Here is a 21,963-nt window from a genome sequence, read left to right as displayed (position 1 = left end):
TAAGTCTGTGGTACGGCTCAAAGATAATCTCTTCAAAGGAAATTAGTCGGGAAAAAAGGGGAAAGAAAAGCCGTCAGCCTAAAGGTCAAATGAAGATTAGAGGGAAACAGTACACGAGGGCACACCGGCTGGCACCCGGAACTGCACAAAGGCCTCATTGTCACGGGAGCCCTGGGCACCGCACACACTCTCCTGCGTGCTTAGGGAGACATGACACCTGTTGGTGGCTTTGGTCAACTGCAGGCAGAGTGACCGGACACCTTCACAGGGCAGCGAATGTGGGGACTTTCTTTGTTTTAAGCACAGTAAAGTAAGTAATTCAAAGGCAACCGAATGTTAGGACGATTTTGGACACAGTACCGTTCAAATACAGTCACAGGTACTTGTCTTGGGTCATATTGTTTTTGTGTTCCTTCTCTCTGAGTGTGCTGTTACATAAAAGTTAAAATGACAAAAGAAAAAATAAGCAATATCTTTGATTTACATGTGCTGATTTTACCATTTTATTCCAATCGTCCAGGCCCACTGGGTCCACTCACTGCAATGAGTCGAGTGGTTAATCTCAAATCATTTTAAGGATCATTCTTGACAGCTTAACACAGATTTACACTTCGAGGCGCCTCACGTCCAAAATTGTTGGACGAATGTTCTTCTGGAAACTTTGGAAGGTTGTACGAGAGTTCATGGCTGCAGGGCGTTCCCTAGTCACACCTCTCATTAGTTAATGACACCATTATATCTATTACACATTTGATAGAGGAGTTTTTGGACTGTGTTATAGTTATTACAATCCAAACAAATTTTATTTTAATTATAGTTTTTAAAATAATTTACTGCCGTAAAAAGGATACACACAGCAAGCACAGGATTAATTTAACACTTTGCTAGTGTGTGAATGCATACCAACGATTGAAAGATTTAATTTAACACTTATTTCGAACTCTGTGGCACTGTTAAAGGGTTAGTTCACCCAAATTACAAAACATTTCTGGCTTACCTCTAGTAGTTTCTGGCCAAATTAATCGCCCACCATTTAAAATTAATGAATTGGTGTGAGTGATTTTTTGATACATTTTTTAAAGGGGAAAAAAGAAAAGAAAATTCTGTGATTTCAGCCTCTTAAATGTGAATATTTCCCAGTTTCTTACTCATCTATGACAGTAATTTGAATAATTTCGGGTTGTGGACAATACACGACATTCTGAAAGGTCATCTTGGGCTTTGAGAAACGTTGTTTGACATTTATCACCTCTTCGACTGATCGATTAATGGAGAAAATAAAAAACAATTTAAAATAATTGTTAGTTGCAGCACTTATACAGACAGTTTTGCTTTAATTTGCCTTGAGAGATTCTCCTCTCCACCCCAACACAATGTAGGAGTACGGAATTGAGTTTTCATTACTCACAGCAGTGAAAAGACTGGATAATCAATAGTTTTTGGACTTTTTTCAGACTATTTCTTCAGGACACAGAAGCTCAAAGCGATTTTGAATGTGTTATTCTTCAATGATGTGTGCACCAGAGATGAAATGCAGGTCACCTCCATTGTATTTGGATGAAGGTTAAAATTTCAGCCATTATTAAAATCTGCATGAATATCACCACAAGTGAATGAGAAACAACCCATACGGTGAAGCTCATACATTGCCGTACACGTCAGCAGTGTAAGTGAGGAGAGGTTTGTTATGTACCTCACAGGCTCGGACATTAAGTAGCTCGTGTAGAGATTTGTGTGGCATTTATGGGCTAACCGACCTGCTATAAACCAGCCACAAACCAGTGCTTGCGTTTAGTGTGAGCGTGAGGAGTTAAGGCCGTGACTCACTTTTATAAGTAGGAGCTCACCTCGCCTCCGCACGTCTCCCCCGTCGCTCCCCAGCTCGGGGGGAAACCGCAGCAGAGCCGCAGCCTCTCCTGTCTCACTCAGGAAACTCCCTCAAACAACCACAGCCTGCCTGTTTGACCTTTCAGCCAAACACACATAAATTTCTACTCATTTACACAGACAAGCCACAGATGAAGCTTATCTTCAGAGGATTTAATTGGCTAGTTTAAAGATAATGGTGTCGTTATCGGCTGTGGGTGTGTTTGTTCACTTTAGAGGTGTCACCTGAGCCAACAGGTAACAACATGCAGATTGCCAAACAAGATGCTCATAAAAGATTCAGACAGAAGACACTCTCACTCTGTGTGTCAGTGCGCATGCATATGTGTGCAGGCGTTTACACACAAACAGGTACAGAAACTACTTTCTCTGTGTGAGCACTGTCGTTCTGCGTGTGAGACACGAGGTGAAAGTGTGACCTTTGGACACCCAGCAGCAGCTCACTCTCTCCTCTCATTTGTCTCCCTCAGGCCGAGGAAACCTGAGAGGAAGCGAGCTGACAGACCGCACGGGACTGAAGCCGTCTCTGCAGAGAGGAGGTGACCCATCAAGCAACAATGACTTCCAGGAAGTATTTTGAAAACAATTAAAAAACACAATAAAATTACACTGAAATAATAATAGTCGTAAATACATGAACCCTACTTACAAAATCACAATCAATAATTCACATGGAGAATTTTTAACTTTGATTGTCCAATGAGTTCATTACTTTCTATTTTGCTTTATTTAAAAAGGTCTTTAATGTTTTACAATGAAATGTAGTGCAGCAGTTTAATTCATCTGTATATCTGTGCTTGCAGGGACATCACATCCTTAGAAAAGTGGTGTGATGGAGATTTGTCTTGATATGGCCAAAATGTTTAGCTGAAAAGAGAGTTTTTATTTCATTTTTATTTTTGAATTTCTTCAGTTACTACTACAGTTTAAAAGTCAGTGAGGCGTGTGTGTTTAAAATAAAAAATATATATATAATACAATAAATTTGTTATAATAAATTCAGGTTTATTCTCGACCTTTGGAGAACAGATTGTGTTGCTTTTAACCGCAACACAGTCTTAATCTGCAGATATTTGTTTTTCAGTACTCAGTAGCAGAAGAATAGGTGGAACTGTTTTCATAAATGCACATTCACTCGATCCATACTTTTGTTTCATGTGTCTGTTTTCTGATTTTCGGAGGTCCTTTTGTCGTTTTGAGTTCGTCTTCCCACAGCTCCACCGTCAGCCACGAGAGACGCCTGCAGGAGACAAACTGTCCTTTGGGGTGAGGTAGTAGGTTGTATAGTTTTAGGGTCATTCCCAAGCTGTCAGATGACTATACAACTTACTGTCTTTCCTGGAGCGACTGTGATGGCAGCAGCAGCATCATCGTGAAAATACATCTTCACCACCGCAAATCATCAGAAAGGAGGCGATAACTTAGAGAGCGTGTAGGCTGTCCATTTTTACTGCCTGACATTCATCAGCGCATGTTACTGAAATTTAGACACTTTGTGGAATTTTAAACAGAACTTTTGTTCCTATTTTTTGGCTATTAAAGTGTTTGAATGTGCTTATTATAATTGCAAATGCTTTAACAACCTGTCTCCATTAGCTACTATTTGAATAATGGTTTTCACTTGTATCTAAATGCAACAGTTTAACGAATGTTTTCATGATAAATTTTGCTGCATTCGTTGTAATAACAACATAGTCTTCATTTACACAGCGAGCAGATCATCCTCCTACCCACTCGGGTGACTTATGGTGTTCGTACAGGGTGAGGTAGTAGGTTGTGTGGTTTCAGGGTTGTGATTTTACCCCATCAGGAGCTAACTATACAACCTACTGCCTTCCCTGGAGGGCAGCAATACATCACAGGAGGGAGTACATGTGTCATTAGGAAGAAACTGACTCTTGTTAAGTCAAGACTGGCTTTTGATTTCAAAGGTGTTATTGAATAGGTGAGTGGTGCCAAATCACAAAAAAAATGCATTTCATAGCAACATGAGTTACTTTACAGTTACTGTATGTATGTGTATGTGTGTATGGATACATGGAAAGTGCTGTCGACCTTAGAATTTGTATTTTTAGCATCAGTGGTGTTTTAACTTTGTGCTGTTTTACTAATAAATAAATAAAGACTGGATATAAAATAATGTAAGAACAATGACTGGAGTCTTTTCTTTTCAGTTTCTACTAAATACTGACTTCTTTCTTCTGTAATCCTTGTAAGGAGCTCATTATCATTCAATACAAGTCTTAAAAGCCTCTGTAGCTCATGCCTTTATACGTAGATATGTCCTGTATGTCTATTAAGAATGTTCTAAGAGTTGCACATCCTTTATCTTTACTCTCTGTACTTTAACACAAAAGCAGTTACTTTGAACCACGCAAGATGTTGGAATGTATCAAAGGAAAAGAAAAACGTATTTGAGGATGCAAAATTCAAAGTAAACAAACAAACAAAAAAAAAAGTCATAGCATTTTATTTAAGCTGAGTGGTTTTGGACAAATGTTCAACATTTTTAACACACACTCTTTGTTCTGAAGTTGCACCCCAAACTTCATCAAAGCTGATATTCTGGTTCACGCCGTCTTGAAACATCTTCAGACTGGCTGTTATTCAGAAAACATGAGCATGTGGGTTTCCCTCACAGATGGAACAAGACAACAGGTGCTGAGGTATCAGCAAATAATCATAAATTATCACCCTCCCACTGGTCTGTGAAAACAAGCTGAGCCTGCTCAGAAGAGTTTTGTTGTCTTGCTTCAGTGTGGATGTCAACGTGAAAAAGATGAGGGCCAAATCCCCCCATACTGTCTCTCACCTCAGTTTGGGGACACATTAAGACGTTGCTGTGTACTTGTACACAGTAGATGGCGCCAGATATATGTTGGCAGTCTACACCTCAATGCATATTGGCAAGATTTATTTTACATGAGTATATTCTGCAAACTTAACCGGCTTCTACCTCAGGAAATAATGTTTTTATATGTATAAATGTTTAATAACTGCAAAATGTGTTGGGTACAGTCAAAAAATAGCATTGATAACGTGGATCATTGGCTGTTGCATTGTGAAGAGCATGTCCCACTGTCTCTGGGTAACAATTTATAATAACCATCATTAATAAATGGTAAATGTACAGTTAACTAAACTTTAGTCAAAAGTTATTTCACTGTTGACAATGATCAGGAGTTACGGGCAAAGGCCAGGACCAAACCTCGCCCCAACCTGCTGACGCTCAATAACAATATTTAACCAATATGCATTAAAACATTTATATTTATCTGACTTCACCACATGAAGAGGAATCTGAGGTTGTCATTGTTATTTATACCATAACATACATGACATACAGTATATGCAGTGGTGGGGGGGAAAGTATTCAGATCATTAACTTGGAGTATCTATACTGCATTGTAGAGACCAATACTTCCTTACAAGTAAAAGCCCAACATTAAAAATGTCCCTTAGTCCCTCTAGAAAAATATACTTCAAATATTTAAAGTAAAAGTACTCATAATTTAGAAAAGTGGCTCCTCCTGGGTGTTACTATTATACTATGATGAGTGATGCATTCATGTGTGCTTAGATGGTTGAGATGGAGCTACTATTTTATCTAGTTTTGAAAAGCCTAATGTAATCTGAAATATCATAAAGTACTTTCTATAACAGTGCATTATACTATACAGTGACATAAAATGTACCCAAGAGTCATATGTGAGTAAAAGTAAAGATATCGTGCTAAAATATTGCTTTGCATAAAAGTCACCCATAAGAACTGTACATGAGTAAAAGTCTTAAAGTATCTGACATTAAATGCACTTAAGTATCACAAGTGAATGTAGAGTTATACATAAATGTACATGTATATACTGTATACTACTATTTTCTTTTTATCTGATTAGCAATAGAATAAATGAGGGTTAGTTACTGCTAAATTATCCTGTGCAAAGTACAAAGTAAAGGTGAGAAAGGGTGTAATATGGTAGAAATAATGTAACACTGTTCAAATCAGATCAGTTTTATTTATACAGCCCAAAATCACCATCACATTGCCTCAGTGGGCTGCTGCCTAGTATGTGTTTTTTGGTATTTTATTGTGAAAAGCTGTGGCTTTATTGAGCATTTACGTAATCAGTATCATATGATAGGCCAATATGACGTAGTTGACGTTTAATAACGTCAGTGATTCACAGCTTGAGGAGACGACCTGCTGCTTCTACGGTGTTGTGTTCACGGACATCTCGACATTTTATTGTCTAGTTCATGAGACGTTACACGCATCCAGACCGACCCGTGACGTCTCGAGCCACCAGGAAGTGATTGCCTCCTGCCAAAAACCGGGGGGTGGGGGGGGAGGTCCCACTTTCAGCTCCCGGCGTGCCCATTGGTTGAAAGCATAGGTGTGTCAGGGGGGTGTGTGCGCCGTGTCGCCGTCCGTCCGTCGCTGCGTTTACTTCCTGTGGAGGACGAGCGGAGGTTTGACAGCGCGCAGGGAGGAGACGCGTCAAGTTTTCCAGCGGAGCAGAACTGGAGCAGTGTGTCGGACCCACACACCTCCCTCCTCCGGACACACACACACGGCCGTCCATCCCGGTGACGGCGCGGGGAAATGCTCCGGATAGCAGCCTGTGAGGTAACTCAGAAGCTTTATTTCCCAGTTATGTAAACCTACCATGGCTGTTTTAAACTAACTCATACTCTACTGTGCAGGAGTAACAAGTTGAAAGTCCATGCGCTGTCATATTCTGCTGACTTCGATTAATGCACATAGAAGAGTTCAGTCTAACTGTGTGTTGCAAGTGAACTTCACTTTTCCTGACTCGCCCTCACCTGCTTTTGTGATCAGCCACTCACACCCACAGTGGTGTCGAGAATAGTTTCAGTCTGATGAGAGGAAGGCATTAGTTGGCCGTAAATTCCCCTTTCAGCCCTCATTAGACTTCCTTTTACATGTCTGTGCAGCAGCAGCAGCAGCTCTTAACATAAGTACAGGACAGTACAGTCTGTAAATGTTGATCTAGTTTTAATCAGACTGTGCATGCTGGTATGAGGATGTCTCCTGTATCTGATTTTTGGTGGCTCATGGATCTCTCCACATCCGACCTTAGATCCAACCCTAAACTGAGGTAACAAGAGCATTAACATACAGCTGCCCTCGCATACAAAGTGATTTTCTGTGGTCTGTTGTGTCCTCGCTGTCATCTGCTAACGTGCTCTGAGTGCAGCTACTGTTTCCTCTTCCCCTATGACCTAAAGATAGCGGCCTCCTGTCTGGGATTATAGTTCCTCTGGGATTTAAAACACAATGTCCTCTGAGGTGAGACAGGGGCCGGTCCCCGGTCATCTATGAAAGGGGAAATAAAGTCACACCAGCCCAGTTAGAAGTTGTTGTTGTTGTTGTTGTTGGCCTATTTTAATATCAGCACGGAGAACCAGATCAGGTGGGTTCATCAGAAAGACCTGACTCTCCTGTATGTGTTTAGTTTTTCTTACACAGTCAGGATCAAGAGAACCTTCAGTTTCAGTCTAACTGACTTAAAAGTCCAAATTTGACATTTGCCTCGTCTGAGAACGGATTAATTTGGCAAAAACGTTGTGAGCTCAAACAGAAGAAGCTCCATGTGAATTTCTGTTTACATCTGACCTTTCTGACCAAGTCACAGCCATCACTTATTATATTATCCCAGGGGTCATCCTATATTTCATTGACTGGCCATGTAGATGTGCCCAAAAACAAGTTAGGACAGTGACTATTAATGTTATTAAATCCCAACAGAAGGCACTGAAGCAGACGTGACTTGAACAACATGAACAACAGAAGTAGCTCGACTACAACCGTTGCCCCAGAGGATGAAACTACATTGATTTCCTTGACAAATCAGTGCTGAAGAATATGATGGTATCATCGCATTAACTACAGATCCCCTGAATGCCCAGACAAGATGTGTGATACCACTGAACATCTGAAAAACTCACTCAACATGAGTTTTTAAAGCTTATGGATGGCATTAGAGGTTCAAAGGTTATTAAACATTTAAGAGCAAGAGTCGTCTAGGTCTTTATTTGTTTTGTTATCCGCTTAAGGTTCCAACTAATGATTATTTTTATTTGCCTTAATCAACCCATCATCGATTGTTTGGTCTAAAAAACGTCAGAAAACGGCAAATGTTGGTCATCAAACCCTGGAGCACAACGTGTTGATTCATCCGACCAACAGTCCAAAGTCTTTAATCTAATGTTGTGTAAGACCCAAGAAAACCAGCACCTCCCCACATTTTAGAACCTGGAAACATCAAATGTTTTAGCATTTTTGCTTGACAAATTACTTGAACGATGATCAAAAGAACTGCATATTTATTTTCTTTAAAGGACTAATTGATGAATCGAATGAGCGTTACAGTCAGTCACGCTCATTCGATAATGTCAAAGACATCTATGCAGAGATATCCTCTAAAGTTAGCATGCTAACCAGCCAGCCCCAGCCTGTCCTGTCTCATATTACCACTGCAAGCACCCAGTCTGGACCACTAACTGCACAGCTAACGGAGCTAACTAGCTAACAGCAGCTACAGTTAGCGGTTACTCTGGTGATATGCTGCCCCCTATGTTGTACCTTTAAGGCAAATATAGAGCAGTCTGGTTAATTCTGTCAGTTACATCACTTTACTGTAATGCAGCCTTTAAAACCAGGAAAGGACAACACACGTGCCATATTACAGTAAAGATATAATATATATTGTTTTATAATATTTTGGATACAACTGTGCAAAAACAACACATTGAAAATGACAATAAAGGAATTCCAAACAGGACTCCCACAGCCACAGATACATGGGAAATGATGGGTTACTTTTTAGATGAACTCAGTGCACTGAAGTCCAAACTGCTTATTGTGTTTCAGAGAAAAACACGTTTGCCTAATCTACCGTCTGATGGAGAAATCTGCTTCAGCTGCCAGGAGCTTCATCAGTTTGTCAGAGGGCACATTATGCGTCAGAGCAGCTCGACAGACCAGTTAGACGATCGCTTACCGCAGTAGACACCATACTGCACAATATACTGTAGGTACACGCATAAATCTTTCCACACCCGCTCCCCCTTGCACAATTGCGGTGAACTGTCGGGACCTGTCCTCTGAAATGCTGCAACCTAAAGACAAGATAAACTAGAACAAGCATGCTTCGATCAATTACTGTCTGGCCTCATCCAGCAGAGTTGACAGAGTGACAGAGAGCGTTTTGCCTCATCCTAAGCAGCGAAAGTTAGAGTTGCACAACCTCGTGTTAGCTTATGTTTCTTCCACGCTCGGCTTACAGATGTGTGCAGCTGTGAAAACTGAGATTTTACCTTGAGCTCAGAGATGGCCCCACAGTCAAATCTCTCAGTATCATCAGAGATATGTTAGTGATTCCTGCCTTAAATGCTGTAATACATTTGTTAGCATTATAACACTGATCCAATTTTATTATAATAATGTAAGAGGAAAGGGTTAGGGGGTTCAGACAGAGAGAATTACCATCTTTATGAAGGTTTTTCTGCATTCATCCTCATCCATCATTACTAACGGAGGTTTTACAGACAGTACGCTTTGTAACAATCTGCCTCCATGAATTACTGGAAGTCGGAGGGAGTGTTATAGAACATGGCTGTGAGCTGTGATGTCGTGTGATAGCTCAAACAGATGTCCTCTTACCCCGCTGTGAGCAGCTGGGAGCTCCACCAAACTCCCTCCCACCACACATACTTTGAGATCCACTCTGAGAGGACAGGCAGCAGCCAGAGACACGGACGTACAAAGTGACTGCAATCTATTCAGATACTCAGAGTTGGTCAATAAGTTTGAGTTGGAGCTCGCAGGTTGTGTACTTTGGCTGAAAAGGTTGGAATTTAATCTATGAGTGGTGCGATTGAAATAATGGTCCACTGTTGACTCTTTGTGCATGGTTCACTTATTAAACAATCACCTTCACATCACGAACCTACCGCTGGCATTAGCAGCTTCATAACAGAACTGAAGTAAAATGTTTGGCTTTATTTCGTCTGAAACATGTAGGACAGCAAAGGAGCTCAGATCTTCCCTCATACATGTTGTGTTGCTTGTAGAAATGTAGTTGAAGGTAACTCTACCAATTTTACACATGAAAGTGTGTTCACAGGTCTTAGAGTGTACTACTGCATATGTGAAAAAAGTAGTATAACGTCTTTTGTGGCTCCAGAGGAAGCTGCATGTAATCTGATAAATTGCCTCCGGTGATGTCAATCAGTGGCAGTTGCATTGTGGGTAATGTAGGCGCCAGGTTAAGCCACTGAGTGACATCACTAGAGGCGCATTATCAGATTTCATGTAGCTTCCTCTGGACAAAAGGTTTTCTACTACTTTTTTTAATTAATTTTTTTTAAATATGCAGTAGTTCTCTCTAAGACTTAAACACACTTTAATGTGTAAAGTTGGTGGAGTTACCCTTTAATATAGTAATAATATACTGATAAAGTAGCAGATTGCAGTCATATTGCCTGCCAACCAGGTTCTTCCTGTGTTGAGAGATGGCACCATCAACAGCTAGCAGCTCTCGGACTGTCTGAGCAGAAACATATGACATCATTTTCCACATGAGTAATGGGCAATATAAAAAGAATCATGATATTGAACCACATCCGGGCAAAAATCATATCAACATCTCATATTGCCTGCTCATTGATTGAAGCATTGCTCATAATGGTCCAACACAGCCGGTGATATTGACCGGACTTTAATGTCCTTCGTGGCTGACCCACACTAAAACGCCTGCTTAATGTGGACGAAAGCTTAAAAGGGTGAGAATACAAACAAAAAAATGAGTCATCTCAGTTTCTGTCATTGTTTCTGAGAACATGAGAGAAACTAACCAGGCTCTGGTGAGAGTTTGAAAAGGTCAGAGACAGTTGTGGTTGTCTTAAAATTAACTAATCTGAAAACTACCTTGAGGTTTTTTCGAAGTGTGTCATCATGAAAGCCACAAACAGTGTAATGTCTGCCTCAGTCAGTTTCATTATCACTCACTGTCTTACTCTCTTCCCCCCCTTATCACAGTCTGGTGAGTGAGGGGTTGTTCCTTCCATGTCTGCTTTGATCTCCACCATGGCGGGGGATCTCTTCAGCCCACCGTCCCCACTGGGGGATTCCCTGCTGGACAGTCCGCTGTGTGGAGACCTGATGGAGGATCTTCGTGACATCTCCCAGTCCATAGGAGACGACACGCTGGGATTCGATTTCCCACAGTATCAGAGTGCTGGCTCGGGGTCTGAGAGCTCCATCGCGCTGGGTGAGTAGTTGAATGTTTGAAAGAAAGGGAAGACATTGTGACAAGTCTTCAGGAGACACCTAACTTTAATACTCAAGTCAACAAAAGAAGCAGCCTGTTTCACAGGAATCCTCAGTGTTTGATGCGAAATACAGTTTAATTAGATGAATGTGTCCTGATCTGTAACAGATGTCTTGTTTTTGCCATCACTAGGATTTTTAGGTATTTAAGTATGAGAAAAGGGTCGAATCCTCACGTTGGTTCAGTTGGTAACATTAGAAACAGAAGCCTGTGTTTGCTTTGGTTGTAGGTGTTTTTTCAACCTGTTTCTTTGGTTCGCATATGTTTGTAACATAAAGAAAATATAGGTTTTCTTATCGACACTTTCCTGTACAACATAGTTTAGTGGTTAACTTAATTTTCTGTAATGGTGCGTCCATTTATGTCTGAAGTTGGAAGTCGGAGCTGGGAATTGCGTCATACCCGGGCTGACTGCATTCCAGCACAAGTCTGTAGGCCAATTCTAGCCAGGTTAGAGATTATGAGCTATTGTTTACAATACCAGTTGGTTAGCAATGCATTACACAATATTTTTTTTTGCGCATACAAACACCGAAGCAACATATTCAAGGATAGAAGTTGGACAGAACTGTTCAGAAGACCGATTTAATGGTTGTTGATTCGCTAAGCAGCCATCTTGGATTTTGAGGTCAGGGTTGGTGAGGTTCGACTTCTGACTTCAAATGGAACGCACCATAAATATGAAGCTAACCCTGCAGCCAGCAGCCGGTTAGCTTAGCATAATGACTGGAAAAAGCTAGCCTGGCTCTGTCTAGGCTACCTCTAAAGCTCACTCATTAACATGTCATATCTTGTTTGTTACTGTGCATTCATATGCTCCTCAGTGGTCCCATTTCTAGAGTTTGGAAGTAGTTTTTCTGAATCCAGTATGTTAATGAGCTTTTAAGTCCTAAAATGGTCGCTAAAAAGGTGATGTGTTGTATTTATCAGGGTTCACGCTAATAAATAACTTTTCTAACCAAGCTAGGTCCCTCTGCGTGGACAGCAGTTTAGAGTTAGAACCTGATACCATATTAGAATTTACATGTAAGCAAAAAATTGATAAGCAATGTAGGTTTCTGACCATCAACGAAACATTTCCTTTCATCATCAGTCGTTGTTGTGTCAACGTTTCATGTGAAGTTTTCTAGTCGGTAACTCATTTGACTGATTATTCCACATGAACGCGCCTAACAAACAGCTAAAACATGGTTGGCTTACTGTAAGCTAAGCTAAGCTAACTGGCTGCTGGCTGAAGCTAGCTTTATGAGTCATGAGACATACTGCATGAGTGGCAAAATGGCAAATAAATATCTTTTTCAACGTTTTAAACTATTCATTAAAGTGTTGTCAGTTTGCAAACAAAGTTAATAAAGAGAGTATTTTGTGTAACATTTTTCTATAAAGTAGATGCCACAGTTTGCATTGCATTTATTCAAATGACAGTCCAGTGACATCACTTTCTATTGTCTGCTTTCTGCTCTGTTGTGTGTAGACACATTGACCCCAGCCTCCAGTCCGTCTTCGGGGGTGTGTGGAGCCACACAGGGCCCAGATGAGACCTCCACCCCCCTCAACCTGGAGTGCCGGGTGTGCTCTGACAAGGCTTCAGGCTTCCACTACGGCGTGCATGCCTGTGAGGGCTGCAAGGTGAGACATACTGACATAATATACGGATATAAACTGCATTAAAGCTATAAATATAAGCACTCAGACTGATAATAATGTGTGCTGCAGAGGTAAATGTTGTCTTTGGTCTCCCTCCACGTGCCTGTGTAAATGTACCAAAGGTGAAACACCCGGTACAAACACAGACAAGTGTACACATGAACATACATGCCCGCACGCACACACACCCAAACACATGTCCACCCCAGAGGCACCTGACCTAGAGGCCAGTGGAAAGTTTCTGAGACACGTAGTCGGGTCATGTGAGGTAGGGGACACAGTGGCCTTGGTTGCCTGGTCACCTCTCCCTTTCTTGGCACAGAGCCCAACAGAGTGACACATGAAGCTGCTGCCGCTGCTGGCACAGAGCCCCGCTGTGCTTCATATTAAATATTACGGAGTCATCCTTAGGATTTAGTGACAAGAGACATTTGTTATCTTAAAGGTGGATAATTAAATGAGCTCTGCAGGACACTTCTGTGCTGAAATTGCTGAGATTCTTGAGATTTTAGTGACAAAAGTGTCACTGGAAAACCGTGACGGTGAGAACATTTTGACCACTGAGACCAGTGATCGGTGTTGGAGGTGTTAAAACCGTTGAGGGGTTAAGTGCTGCATTGTTTGTAAAGTCAAGTGAGCTTGTCATGAGTCTCTAAGCCAGTGGCAGGTTGTTGCTGTTAATCTGAGCCTTTGTTTGCTATTCCTGCCTGACTTCTGAACTTGTGACCTTGCCCTCTTTAATGTTTTCCTCCATCAGCTGCAGCTCCACCTTGAAATCCAGACAGAGTTGGCAAGGTTGCTACTTGAGTTCTCCTCTTTGTTTTCCCCCCTCCTGGAGAGAATCTGCTTTTTTAGACGCGCTCCATGCATTCATTTTCACTCTCATCTGTCTGAGACAGAAGAGATGGACACCGGCAGGAGGCTAACGTTTCACAATTTGCATTTCTCTGTCCAAGTTTTTGTAAAACGTCCTGCCAGTTGCACAATGCACATCTGTGTGTTTTTGAGTGCTGCTAAATTGGCCATATTCCTGCAGGGCTCTGGTTTACAACCCACGTCTCATTCATCAGAATCAACACAAGTAATGCTCCTCCCGCTCAGACCACAGGGACAGGATGACTCTGAACTGTTGGACGCTGTTCCTAAATTATTGCGCCATCATGGAAAAGTCTGCCTCGTGATATGTAGCAGTCACAGTTGACGGTTTCCATGCTGGACGGGCTCTGCATATCATTTTCAACACCTCGCTTTAAGAGAGGAGCGCTTCATAGTGGGAATGCGAATGGAATGTGCCGTGATGCTGTGGTGCCGGGGCTTAAGTCTGTGGCGATGACGGTACGACATGTGTACAGGACAGTCAGAGACAGCACCTCTTACTGCCGGTGGAGGTCAGTTTGAATAGGTTTTCCACCTAGATCGAACTTTTCCTTCTGTTCCACTTAAAGATGTTTGCCTTTAAGGAAGCGTTGCACAACACCTGTCTTTGCTTACGTTTTTTGGCCTTGTTACTCACCTCTCATGGCTGTATATCACAGCAAAGTACTGGCCTCTGGTTATGTCTGTTCTCTCATGCACAGACATGCAAAGACATGCGAGCTGTAAACAAGCACATCTGTTTTCTCCTCCTTGTGCATCTCTGTTGTTTTGTAATGTATTTAATGACTATCACGTGTCACTCAAATAGATGCCCGGACCTCCAGTGTTTTCATGAACATTACAGCTTGTTCTGTCCCAAAACTGTTTTTTGTGGTTTGAAATAACAAAGAAGTGACAAGCACATGATAATCCTTCATAACAATGTGTCTTCAACATTTAAAGCAGATAAGACCTTGTGTAGGACGATGGCTGATGTGTTGCGTGACCAGATATATCGCAATATTCCCTTCCCGACAGTGACTGATGACTAAAATGTCAACAATGTACATCAGTGTGCGTCAGTTTACGTAAAAGGATCATCTGCGAGCATGTGTTGGCCCATTGCCCTGTATCTTTGTGTGTGTTAGATGGCTACAGATGTCTTGTTCAGTCAGGGTTCTTCATCAGAAAGGTCAGAGCTCACTATAAACCCTGAAGAACCTATATCTTTAAATAGAGATGTAATGGCTCCGTACAGTCCAATCCAAGGTGGATGGTCCTACCAGGGCTCTCAATGTACAGAATGCATGAACAGTATTACAAGGGGCTGCAGATATACAGTAGGTGTCTGACATATGGTGTATGATCAGTCATCAAGGTTAGTTTTTCATTTACAGACTGTGTAGTGATGAAGTGTGATCAGATTTCATGGATAGATATCAGATCATCTTAATCTCCCTGTTGTCTTAAAGATATAATATGCACCATTTTTGTATTAATCTCTAAAAAGGACAAAACCTTTGTGCAATACATAAGAATTGGTCACCTTGAATTTATACGAGCGGCATATCACCAGAGAAACTGTTAACTGCTGCTAACTGTATTCTGTTTATACATTCATGACTTTAGCTACCGTTAGCTTGTTAGCTCAATTAGCCGTGCAGCTAGGTGGACTACCAGGGGGTTGTCCGTGTTTGCTCTGCTAGCACAGGAGCTTTGGACTGGGAGAGAAAGGTTTTCAGGCCCGGCGCTAGCTGGTTAGCATGCTAACTTCACTAGATATCTCTTAACAAAGGAACATAGACGCCTTTGATGTAACGTCAAAACTGTTCATAATTTGATCATTTTAATTAATTAATTATTTTTCATTTTACATATTGCACCTTTAATATATCCAAAATGTTTCCAACAATGTTTAAACTCAGAAATCTTAAATTTTTATATAAAGTCTGAGTTATGTCAGATGGATTTTTATCAGCAATGGTGTTTAATAATCTTTAATAATGAAGACAACAACTCCCACTATGTAGCTTTTGTTTTATTTTGCTTGTGAGACTCGTAACTGCAGAAATTGCGTACCGTGCATTTAAGGATCAAACATGACGTGTAAAGGAATTTGCATTCTTACACTTTCTAGTTTTTGGGGCCCTCAAACCCAGCATTTGTAAAACCATTTACAGATTAAATTAAGGATTTACAGAACACTGATAAGAGCTATAAACCATGTCGTTATAAAGGCGATGTATGTCTGACAATTATCCTGTTTGCCAGGAGTGAGACCTCTGCAGCACATGTGAAGGATTATCAGCGGGCCGATTTAGCCCTGATCCACCTGAGGCTGCAGACAGGGGAAGTGTGCTTGGACGCTGCCATGTTTGAGTTAGAGAAATAAACAGCCTTGGTACAACTTTTAAAATAAATGTTAAACGATGATGTTTTCTAAATAATAATAGTAATAATAACTACACGATTGTAACTGGACTCAGTCTTGCCATGCAATTCAGAACTGAGAGCTCACTGAACCAGAGTGAATGGGAAGCCATGAACATTGTTAAATAAGGCTTGAATTAATCTGGTCAAACATGTGTTGAATTGCATGAATAGACAGGCTCAGACAGCTAATGTTGTCCACTGAATTAATGAAATCCTTGAACTGCTAAGTAGGACAAGACAGTCATTCTCAAACTTATTGAATAGCAGCTGCAAAATTCACTTCTGGTTTAAAATTCAATCAAGAGGCAGCAGAGAATGTCTCTGATGTCAAGAGTGGGTCATCTTTTAACAACATGAAGACATCAGAAAGGTTAATTGATTCCCATACGGGCTGAGTGTTTGTGTGGGCGTATTGTGGACTCAGACCAGAATGTTTTAATATAATCTTCAAATGAAGCTGTAAATAAAGTTGACAGCTACAGTACGTCTCTCTGTCTCTACCAGGGTTTCTTCAGGAGGACCATCAGACTAAAGCTGGAGTACGACAAGTGCGAACGCAACTGCAAGATCCAAAAAAAGAACCGCAACAAGTGCCAGTACTGCCGATTCCACAAGTGCCTCTCGGTGGGCATGTCCCATAACGGTAAGGCCTGAAACCTCCAAAGTACACTACCCAGAATGAGTTAGGGATATTAGGATATCTTAGTGTTTCACTTGATTGTTTATTCTGTGACTTTTCTGAATGTTTATTTTGTTTTTCGTGAATATTTTTGGCTACATTTGACTTTGCATGTATGCACCCATATCCCAAAATCCCTAACTAATTTTGAGTAGTGTAGTTTAAAGCTTAACTGTGTAACTTTTGTTAAATAATAGCCACAAATGACAATTACAGGATAATTATCCAGCAGGGGGTCATAGTTGCAAACGCAGTAGTACATGCAGAGAATGACTTACAGACCCCTAGTGTTCAAATGCCACCACTGACATGAGAGACAGGCTCATTTTCTGTTTTTATATGCACATGAAGCATTATTGAGACAGAAACAGGACCAATAACGCATGTCAACAAATAAGTGACGAGCTTGGCCTGCCAGGTGTGTAGCCAGTTTTGTTGAAAACGTTGTTAAAAGACGTATGAACCACTCTATATGTACAGTAGCATGCTAAAAATGCTAAATATCCTGTTGAATTTTTCACTCTGAAAAATGTACAAATAGAGCTGTATTGGCCCACATTCATCAACCAGCAGCAAAACCACTGAGTGTACTAATTTGAGCAAGAGTATGTTTTACTGCTTCTGTGTTTAAATAGTAATTATTTTTTTAGGAGAATTAAATTTAGTAAATATGATTTTGAAGTGATGAGTTGTGATGTTGAGGTTCCATTTCTTTATATTGATTGTTTAAAAAAAACTACAGAATTATTTGTACAGTGCTTTGCCATTAATGTATTTAGTTATGCTAATACCAATAAAGGCTGCTGGGACCAAAGTTTATTTGGCTTCTGAAGGGGTGCGTGTCAGAAGTCCTGAAATGTCCATTGACTAACTTTATAGGAATGAAATAAACTGCAGCATGTAGTTACATAAAATTCTACTCAGAAGGTCCTCAGCCAACATCATAGTATATGTTCTTTACAACAACAGCACGATTCCTTCTGTGATCTGGCTCCAGTTCAGTGTGCTTTACATTGACTGGGTTTTTATAGAACAATGTCCTGCCGGAGCCTGCTTGACACTGAGAAAACACAGGCCCGTATAGCTCCACATCTGGCCTGTCATCTGCACCGACTGCGGAGGGGTCATTGGGTTTGTTACGATGGCCTCCCACTGCAGACAGAGCAGTGTAGGAAACCTGAGAGGAAGACGACATGTTGTCCTCAGAAGAGAGGAAAGAATTCTGAATGTGGGTGAATGTTTGTGTGTCTGCACGCATGCATGTTTGCTGTAACAGGATATGTCTGATGTCTCTGTATGTGTTGTAAAATAAGACACCCTACCATTCGAAAAACTCCTCTAGCTGCTGCTAACGCTGAATGTTTCTGTGCCCCAGCCATCCGGTTTGGTCGGATGCCTCAGGCGGAGAAACTGAAGCTCAAGGCAGAACGAAAGGTGGTGGAGAAAGAGGTGGCGGGCCCCATGCTGGCCGACCACAAGATTCTGGTGAGGGAGATCCACGGAGCCTACGTGAAGAACTTCAGCATGAACAAGGCTAAGGCTCGGCTCATACTCACCGGAAAGACCAGCAAGCCGGTAAAGGAAAAAATAAAGCACGGAACAGAGGTTTGGGCATATTTTTTATCTGTATCCTCACCTTCCAACATCCTGCTGTGTCTTCTTTCCCAGCAGCCTTTCATCATTCATGACATGGAGACGTTCCAGCTGGCAGAGAGGACGTTAGCGGCACACATGGTAAACGGTGACAATCCGGAGCCCGAGAGCGGCCTTCAAGCTGGGGAGCTGGTTCCAGCTGTGGGGTGTGGGGAGCTCCAGCAGAGGGAGGCTGAAGCCAGGCTCTTCCACTGCTGCCAGAGTACGTCGGTGGAGACGGTCACGGAGCTGACGGAGTTCGCCAAGGCGGTGCCGGGTTTCCAGAGCCTGGATCTAAATGATCAGGTGGGTTTAAGGGATGCCACATGGAAGATTGTGCTTAAAGGAGAAGTTCACCTAAAAATGAAAATTCAGTCATTATCTTCTCAGTCTCATGCTGATGGAAAGTAGGGCGACGTTTCGTGGTTCACAAAACATTTCTGGAGCTTCACAGCAAAACAGTGATGCAGCATTCTCCTAAACAACTCAAGTAGATGGGGACTTGTTTTAAAACGTAAAAAAAAACAACAGCAGCAAAATATAAAATGGCTCCATGCAGCTCTTGTGGTGTAACGCAGGCCTCCAGAAGCCCTGAGATCCCAAATTGATTTGAAAAAGACGGTATTAAGACCTTTTTTTCACTGTAGCTGCTAAGCTAAAACCATTGGCTAAGACCATTAGCTTTAGCATGATCTTGACTACGTGTCAAGAGTGTAACTAACATCTTAAATTCAATTTAGGATCTCTGGGCTTCTAAATACTTAGATTACACCAGACGAGCTGTAAATCCCCATCTAATCCCAGAAATCTTATGTGGACTACTAAACTTAACCCGGCGTCCCATTGGCATGTGGGTGAGTGGATAACGATTGAATTCTCATTTTTGGGTGAACTCATCCTTTAACTTGAATTAAAGAGGATGTGATTCTGCCGGAATTTTGTGAGAAAAAGCAGTCGGAGACACAAAAATACATGTTAGAGTCATTCTGCTGCCTTCCTACCTGCCTGTTTAGGTGACTCTCTTGAAGTACGGTGTTTATGAAGCCCTCTTCACCCTCCTGGCCTCCTGCATGAACAAAGACGGCCTCCTGGTGGCCCGCGGCGGAGGCTTCATCACCCGGGAGTTTCTCAAGAGCCTCCGGCGGCCATTTAGTGACATGATGGAGCCCAAATTCCAGTTTGCCACACGCTTCAACTCCCTGGAGCTAGATGACAGTGACCTGGCCCTTTTCGTGGCTGCCATTATCTGCTGCGGAGGTAACTGAAAGTTATATTTAATTTGAACTAAAAATGCACCAGAGACTGAATTTAATTCTCCTTCTGTGTGATCCCTTCCCTTCAGATCGCCCAGGCCTGGTGGACGTGCCTTTGGTGGAGCAGCTGCAGGAAAGCATCGTTCAGGTACTACGGCTCCACCTGCTGGCCAACCACCCCGACGACAACTTCCTCTTCCCCAGACTGCTGCAGAAACTGGCCGACCTCCGGGAGCTGGTCACGGAGCATGCTCAGCTGGTGCAGGAAATCAAGACGACGGAGGACACGTCGCTGCACCCGCTCCTGCAAGAAATATACAGGGACATGTACTGAGAGGATAGCACATGGTCATGGACAAAGATTACTGTATGCCGTTCATTAATCAAATATTTACTGATGCTATCATGCATATCAATGTACTGTAAGTAGCCTATTGTGCAGCCACTGTGGATGCACCCTGCAGAGGTTGCACGGAGACCATGTGACTTCCTACTGAAACAAAACAAATGAAATGGGGGGGAAAGGCAGCTCTTGTAGGTGGTGTGACTACTTCCATGAAAGGGGGACACAGCAAGGAACAAGCGTTTTTGATTTTCACACCACAGATGTGCAGAGATTTCCTTTACATGCATTAATTTGAATTTAGTGCACCACGTTGCTACAGATGATGCCCTGGATGCCAGCTCTTCCTAAACAAAAGCTAAAGAGGGAGTAAGCTATGCAAATTTTCATCGTATTTAAAGTCATGCATGCACTAGGGCTGCAACTAACGATTATTTTCATTGTCAACTGGTCTGTGGATCCTTTTTTTTTGGTTTTTGGTTTTGGTTCTTTAAGATATTCAGTTTACTGTTTCAGAGAGTAAAGAAACCAGAAAATATTCACATTTAAGCAGCTGGAATCGATTTATTGATCATCATAATAGTTGGCAATGGACAATAATTGATTCATTGTTGCAGCTCTAGCATGCAGTGATGTTAAATATAAGTACTGCCTGTGAACAATAAACTGAATTGTGCGTATGGGATAATAACGTTTTTAATCACTGAAGCAACAGAAATGTGTCTATCAGACATAGTCCTAATATTTTTGATATTTACTGTATATGATACTGTATGTTAATTTGAAAGTTGTTCAGATTTGGTTAATATCACTGTCATGTCCTTTCATTTTGTACTAGTGACTAATTGATCTCCCTTGACCATTTTGAGATGAGTGCATGAAGAAACACCTGCATCAGTATTCACCAAGTGCCATTATGTCTCAGTGCCTGAGGTCGTGTCTTCTCTCTTTCGATCGTATGCCTTCAGTGGGTAGCTTTTTAAACCATGTAATGTAATGTAATGCTGAACCAGGGAATGTCCTCACATATAAGCAGTGAATTTATAGGAGCCTTACTTCCACTATAAGCAGCCATAATTTGAAAATAATTGCAGTTATGTATTTATTTTAATCCTTTATCCTGTTGCTAAAAAAACAGCACAACATGATAGCTCATCTAACCTTTTTTGTCAGATCAGTGTGACAGAGGACAAAATGTTTTGTACTAATCCTGCCATTTAATCACATTGTTTTCAGGAAAAAAAGACTGCATCGGCCAGTATTGAATATTTTGACCACAAACGCAATAATCTGTTAAGCTGGTTTATGTGTTATTGTGTAAATATAACAAGAATGTGGTGACCACAGTGGAAGGGGTGTGTGTATGTGCAGACAGTGAAACAGGCCTCACAAAGAGGAGAATCACTGTTTTCTCACCCTTATGAAACAGTCTATATTTTTTATCATGTACAGTTTGCCGTTTCAGTAAAATGATTCATATCATGTGGTAGTCTAAAATAAACTAATATATTTAACTAAGTTTCTTGTAATGTTTTTTTTTTTTTTTACCTGCCTAAAAATACCAATACAGACCTTTTTGACTGCAGCCATTTTGACATGAACACAATTATAACTAACGTCATTAATTAAGGTTTTTTTTTGTTCCAATGCCTTAATTAATGGGATTAGAAACACCTGTGTTTATCTACTATTAATGTCAAAATGGCTGCTGTGAAAAGGGTCTATTATGTGCTCACATGATTCAAACCCTACTGTTCCTATAAATAAGCTAATAGGCCTTTTTCACTGCAGGCGTTTTGAGTTGTGGTAACAGGAAAAGCACAGGTGGAACTGATAATGTTAATGATAGCTTTGTTCCATTTAATTTAAGTGTCCCAG

General features: G+C 41.3%; 1 protein-coding gene and 1 long non-coding RNA gene across 3 annotated transcripts in view; both read left to right on the top strand.

Annotated features, from left to right (window-relative positions):
* LOC311252490 overlaps positions 1-4,027 on the top strand; it is a 34,760-nt gene extending 30,733 nt beyond the window's left edge. The window contains exon 5 of the long non-coding RNA XR_014621533.1: positions 2,358-4,027. This is a non-coding gene — a long non-coding RNA (uncharacterized lncRNA). The remainder of the gene's footprint in view (positions 1-2,357) is intronic.
* Positions 4,028-6,248: 2,221 nt separating this feature from the next.
* On the top strand, positions 6,249-21,604 carry pparaa (peroxisome proliferator-activated receptor alpha a). 2 transcript variants are annotated; one of them, XM_084345650.1, is made up of 8 exons: positions 6,249-6,514; positions 10,952-11,183; positions 12,718-12,872; positions 16,683-16,821; positions 18,233-18,432; positions 18,526-18,795; positions 19,503-19,746; positions 19,832-21,604. In XM_084345650.1, exons 2-8 carry the CDS (start codon positions 10,979-10,981, stop codon positions 20,074-20,076), a joined length of 1,458 nt encoding a protein of 485 aa, XP_084201776.1. In that variant the 5' UTR covers positions 6,249-6,514; positions 10,952-10,978; the 3' UTR covers positions 20,077-21,604. The 2 variants fall into 2 exon arrangements, with proteins under 2 accessions (XP_084201776.1, XP_084201777.1); XM_084345651.1 differs by having other exon boundaries at positions 6,251-6,514; positions 18,529-18,795.
* The last annotated feature ends 359 nt before the right edge of the window (positions 21,605-21,963 follow it).

The sequence above is a fragment of the Pagrus pagrus genome (assembly GCF_965226575.1).
Source record: "Pagrus pagrus genome assembly, chromosome: 23".
Taxonomy (NCBI): domain Eukaryota; kingdom Metazoa; phylum Chordata; class Actinopteri; order Spariformes; family Sparidae; genus Pagrus; species Pagrus pagrus.
The sequence above is the reverse complement of the archived record's forward strand: the minus strand, read 5'-3'. Positions and strand labels throughout refer to the sequence as shown.

Excerpts from the sequence above, each read along its gene's own strand:
- pparaa (XM_084345650.1), top strand. The coding sequence starts at position 10,979 with ATGTCTGCTTTGATCTCCACCATGGCGGGGGATCTCTTCAGCCCACCG. Across the intron at positions 16,822-18,232 it reads GGTGGGCATGTCCCATAACG|CCATCCGGTTTGGTCGGATG; the intron begins GTAAGGCCTGAA and ends TCTGTGCCCCAG. Across the intron at positions 18,433-18,525 it reads CCGGAAAGACCAGCAAGCCG|CAGCCTTTCATCATTCATGA; the intron begins GTAAAGGAAAAA and ends CTTCTTTCCCAG.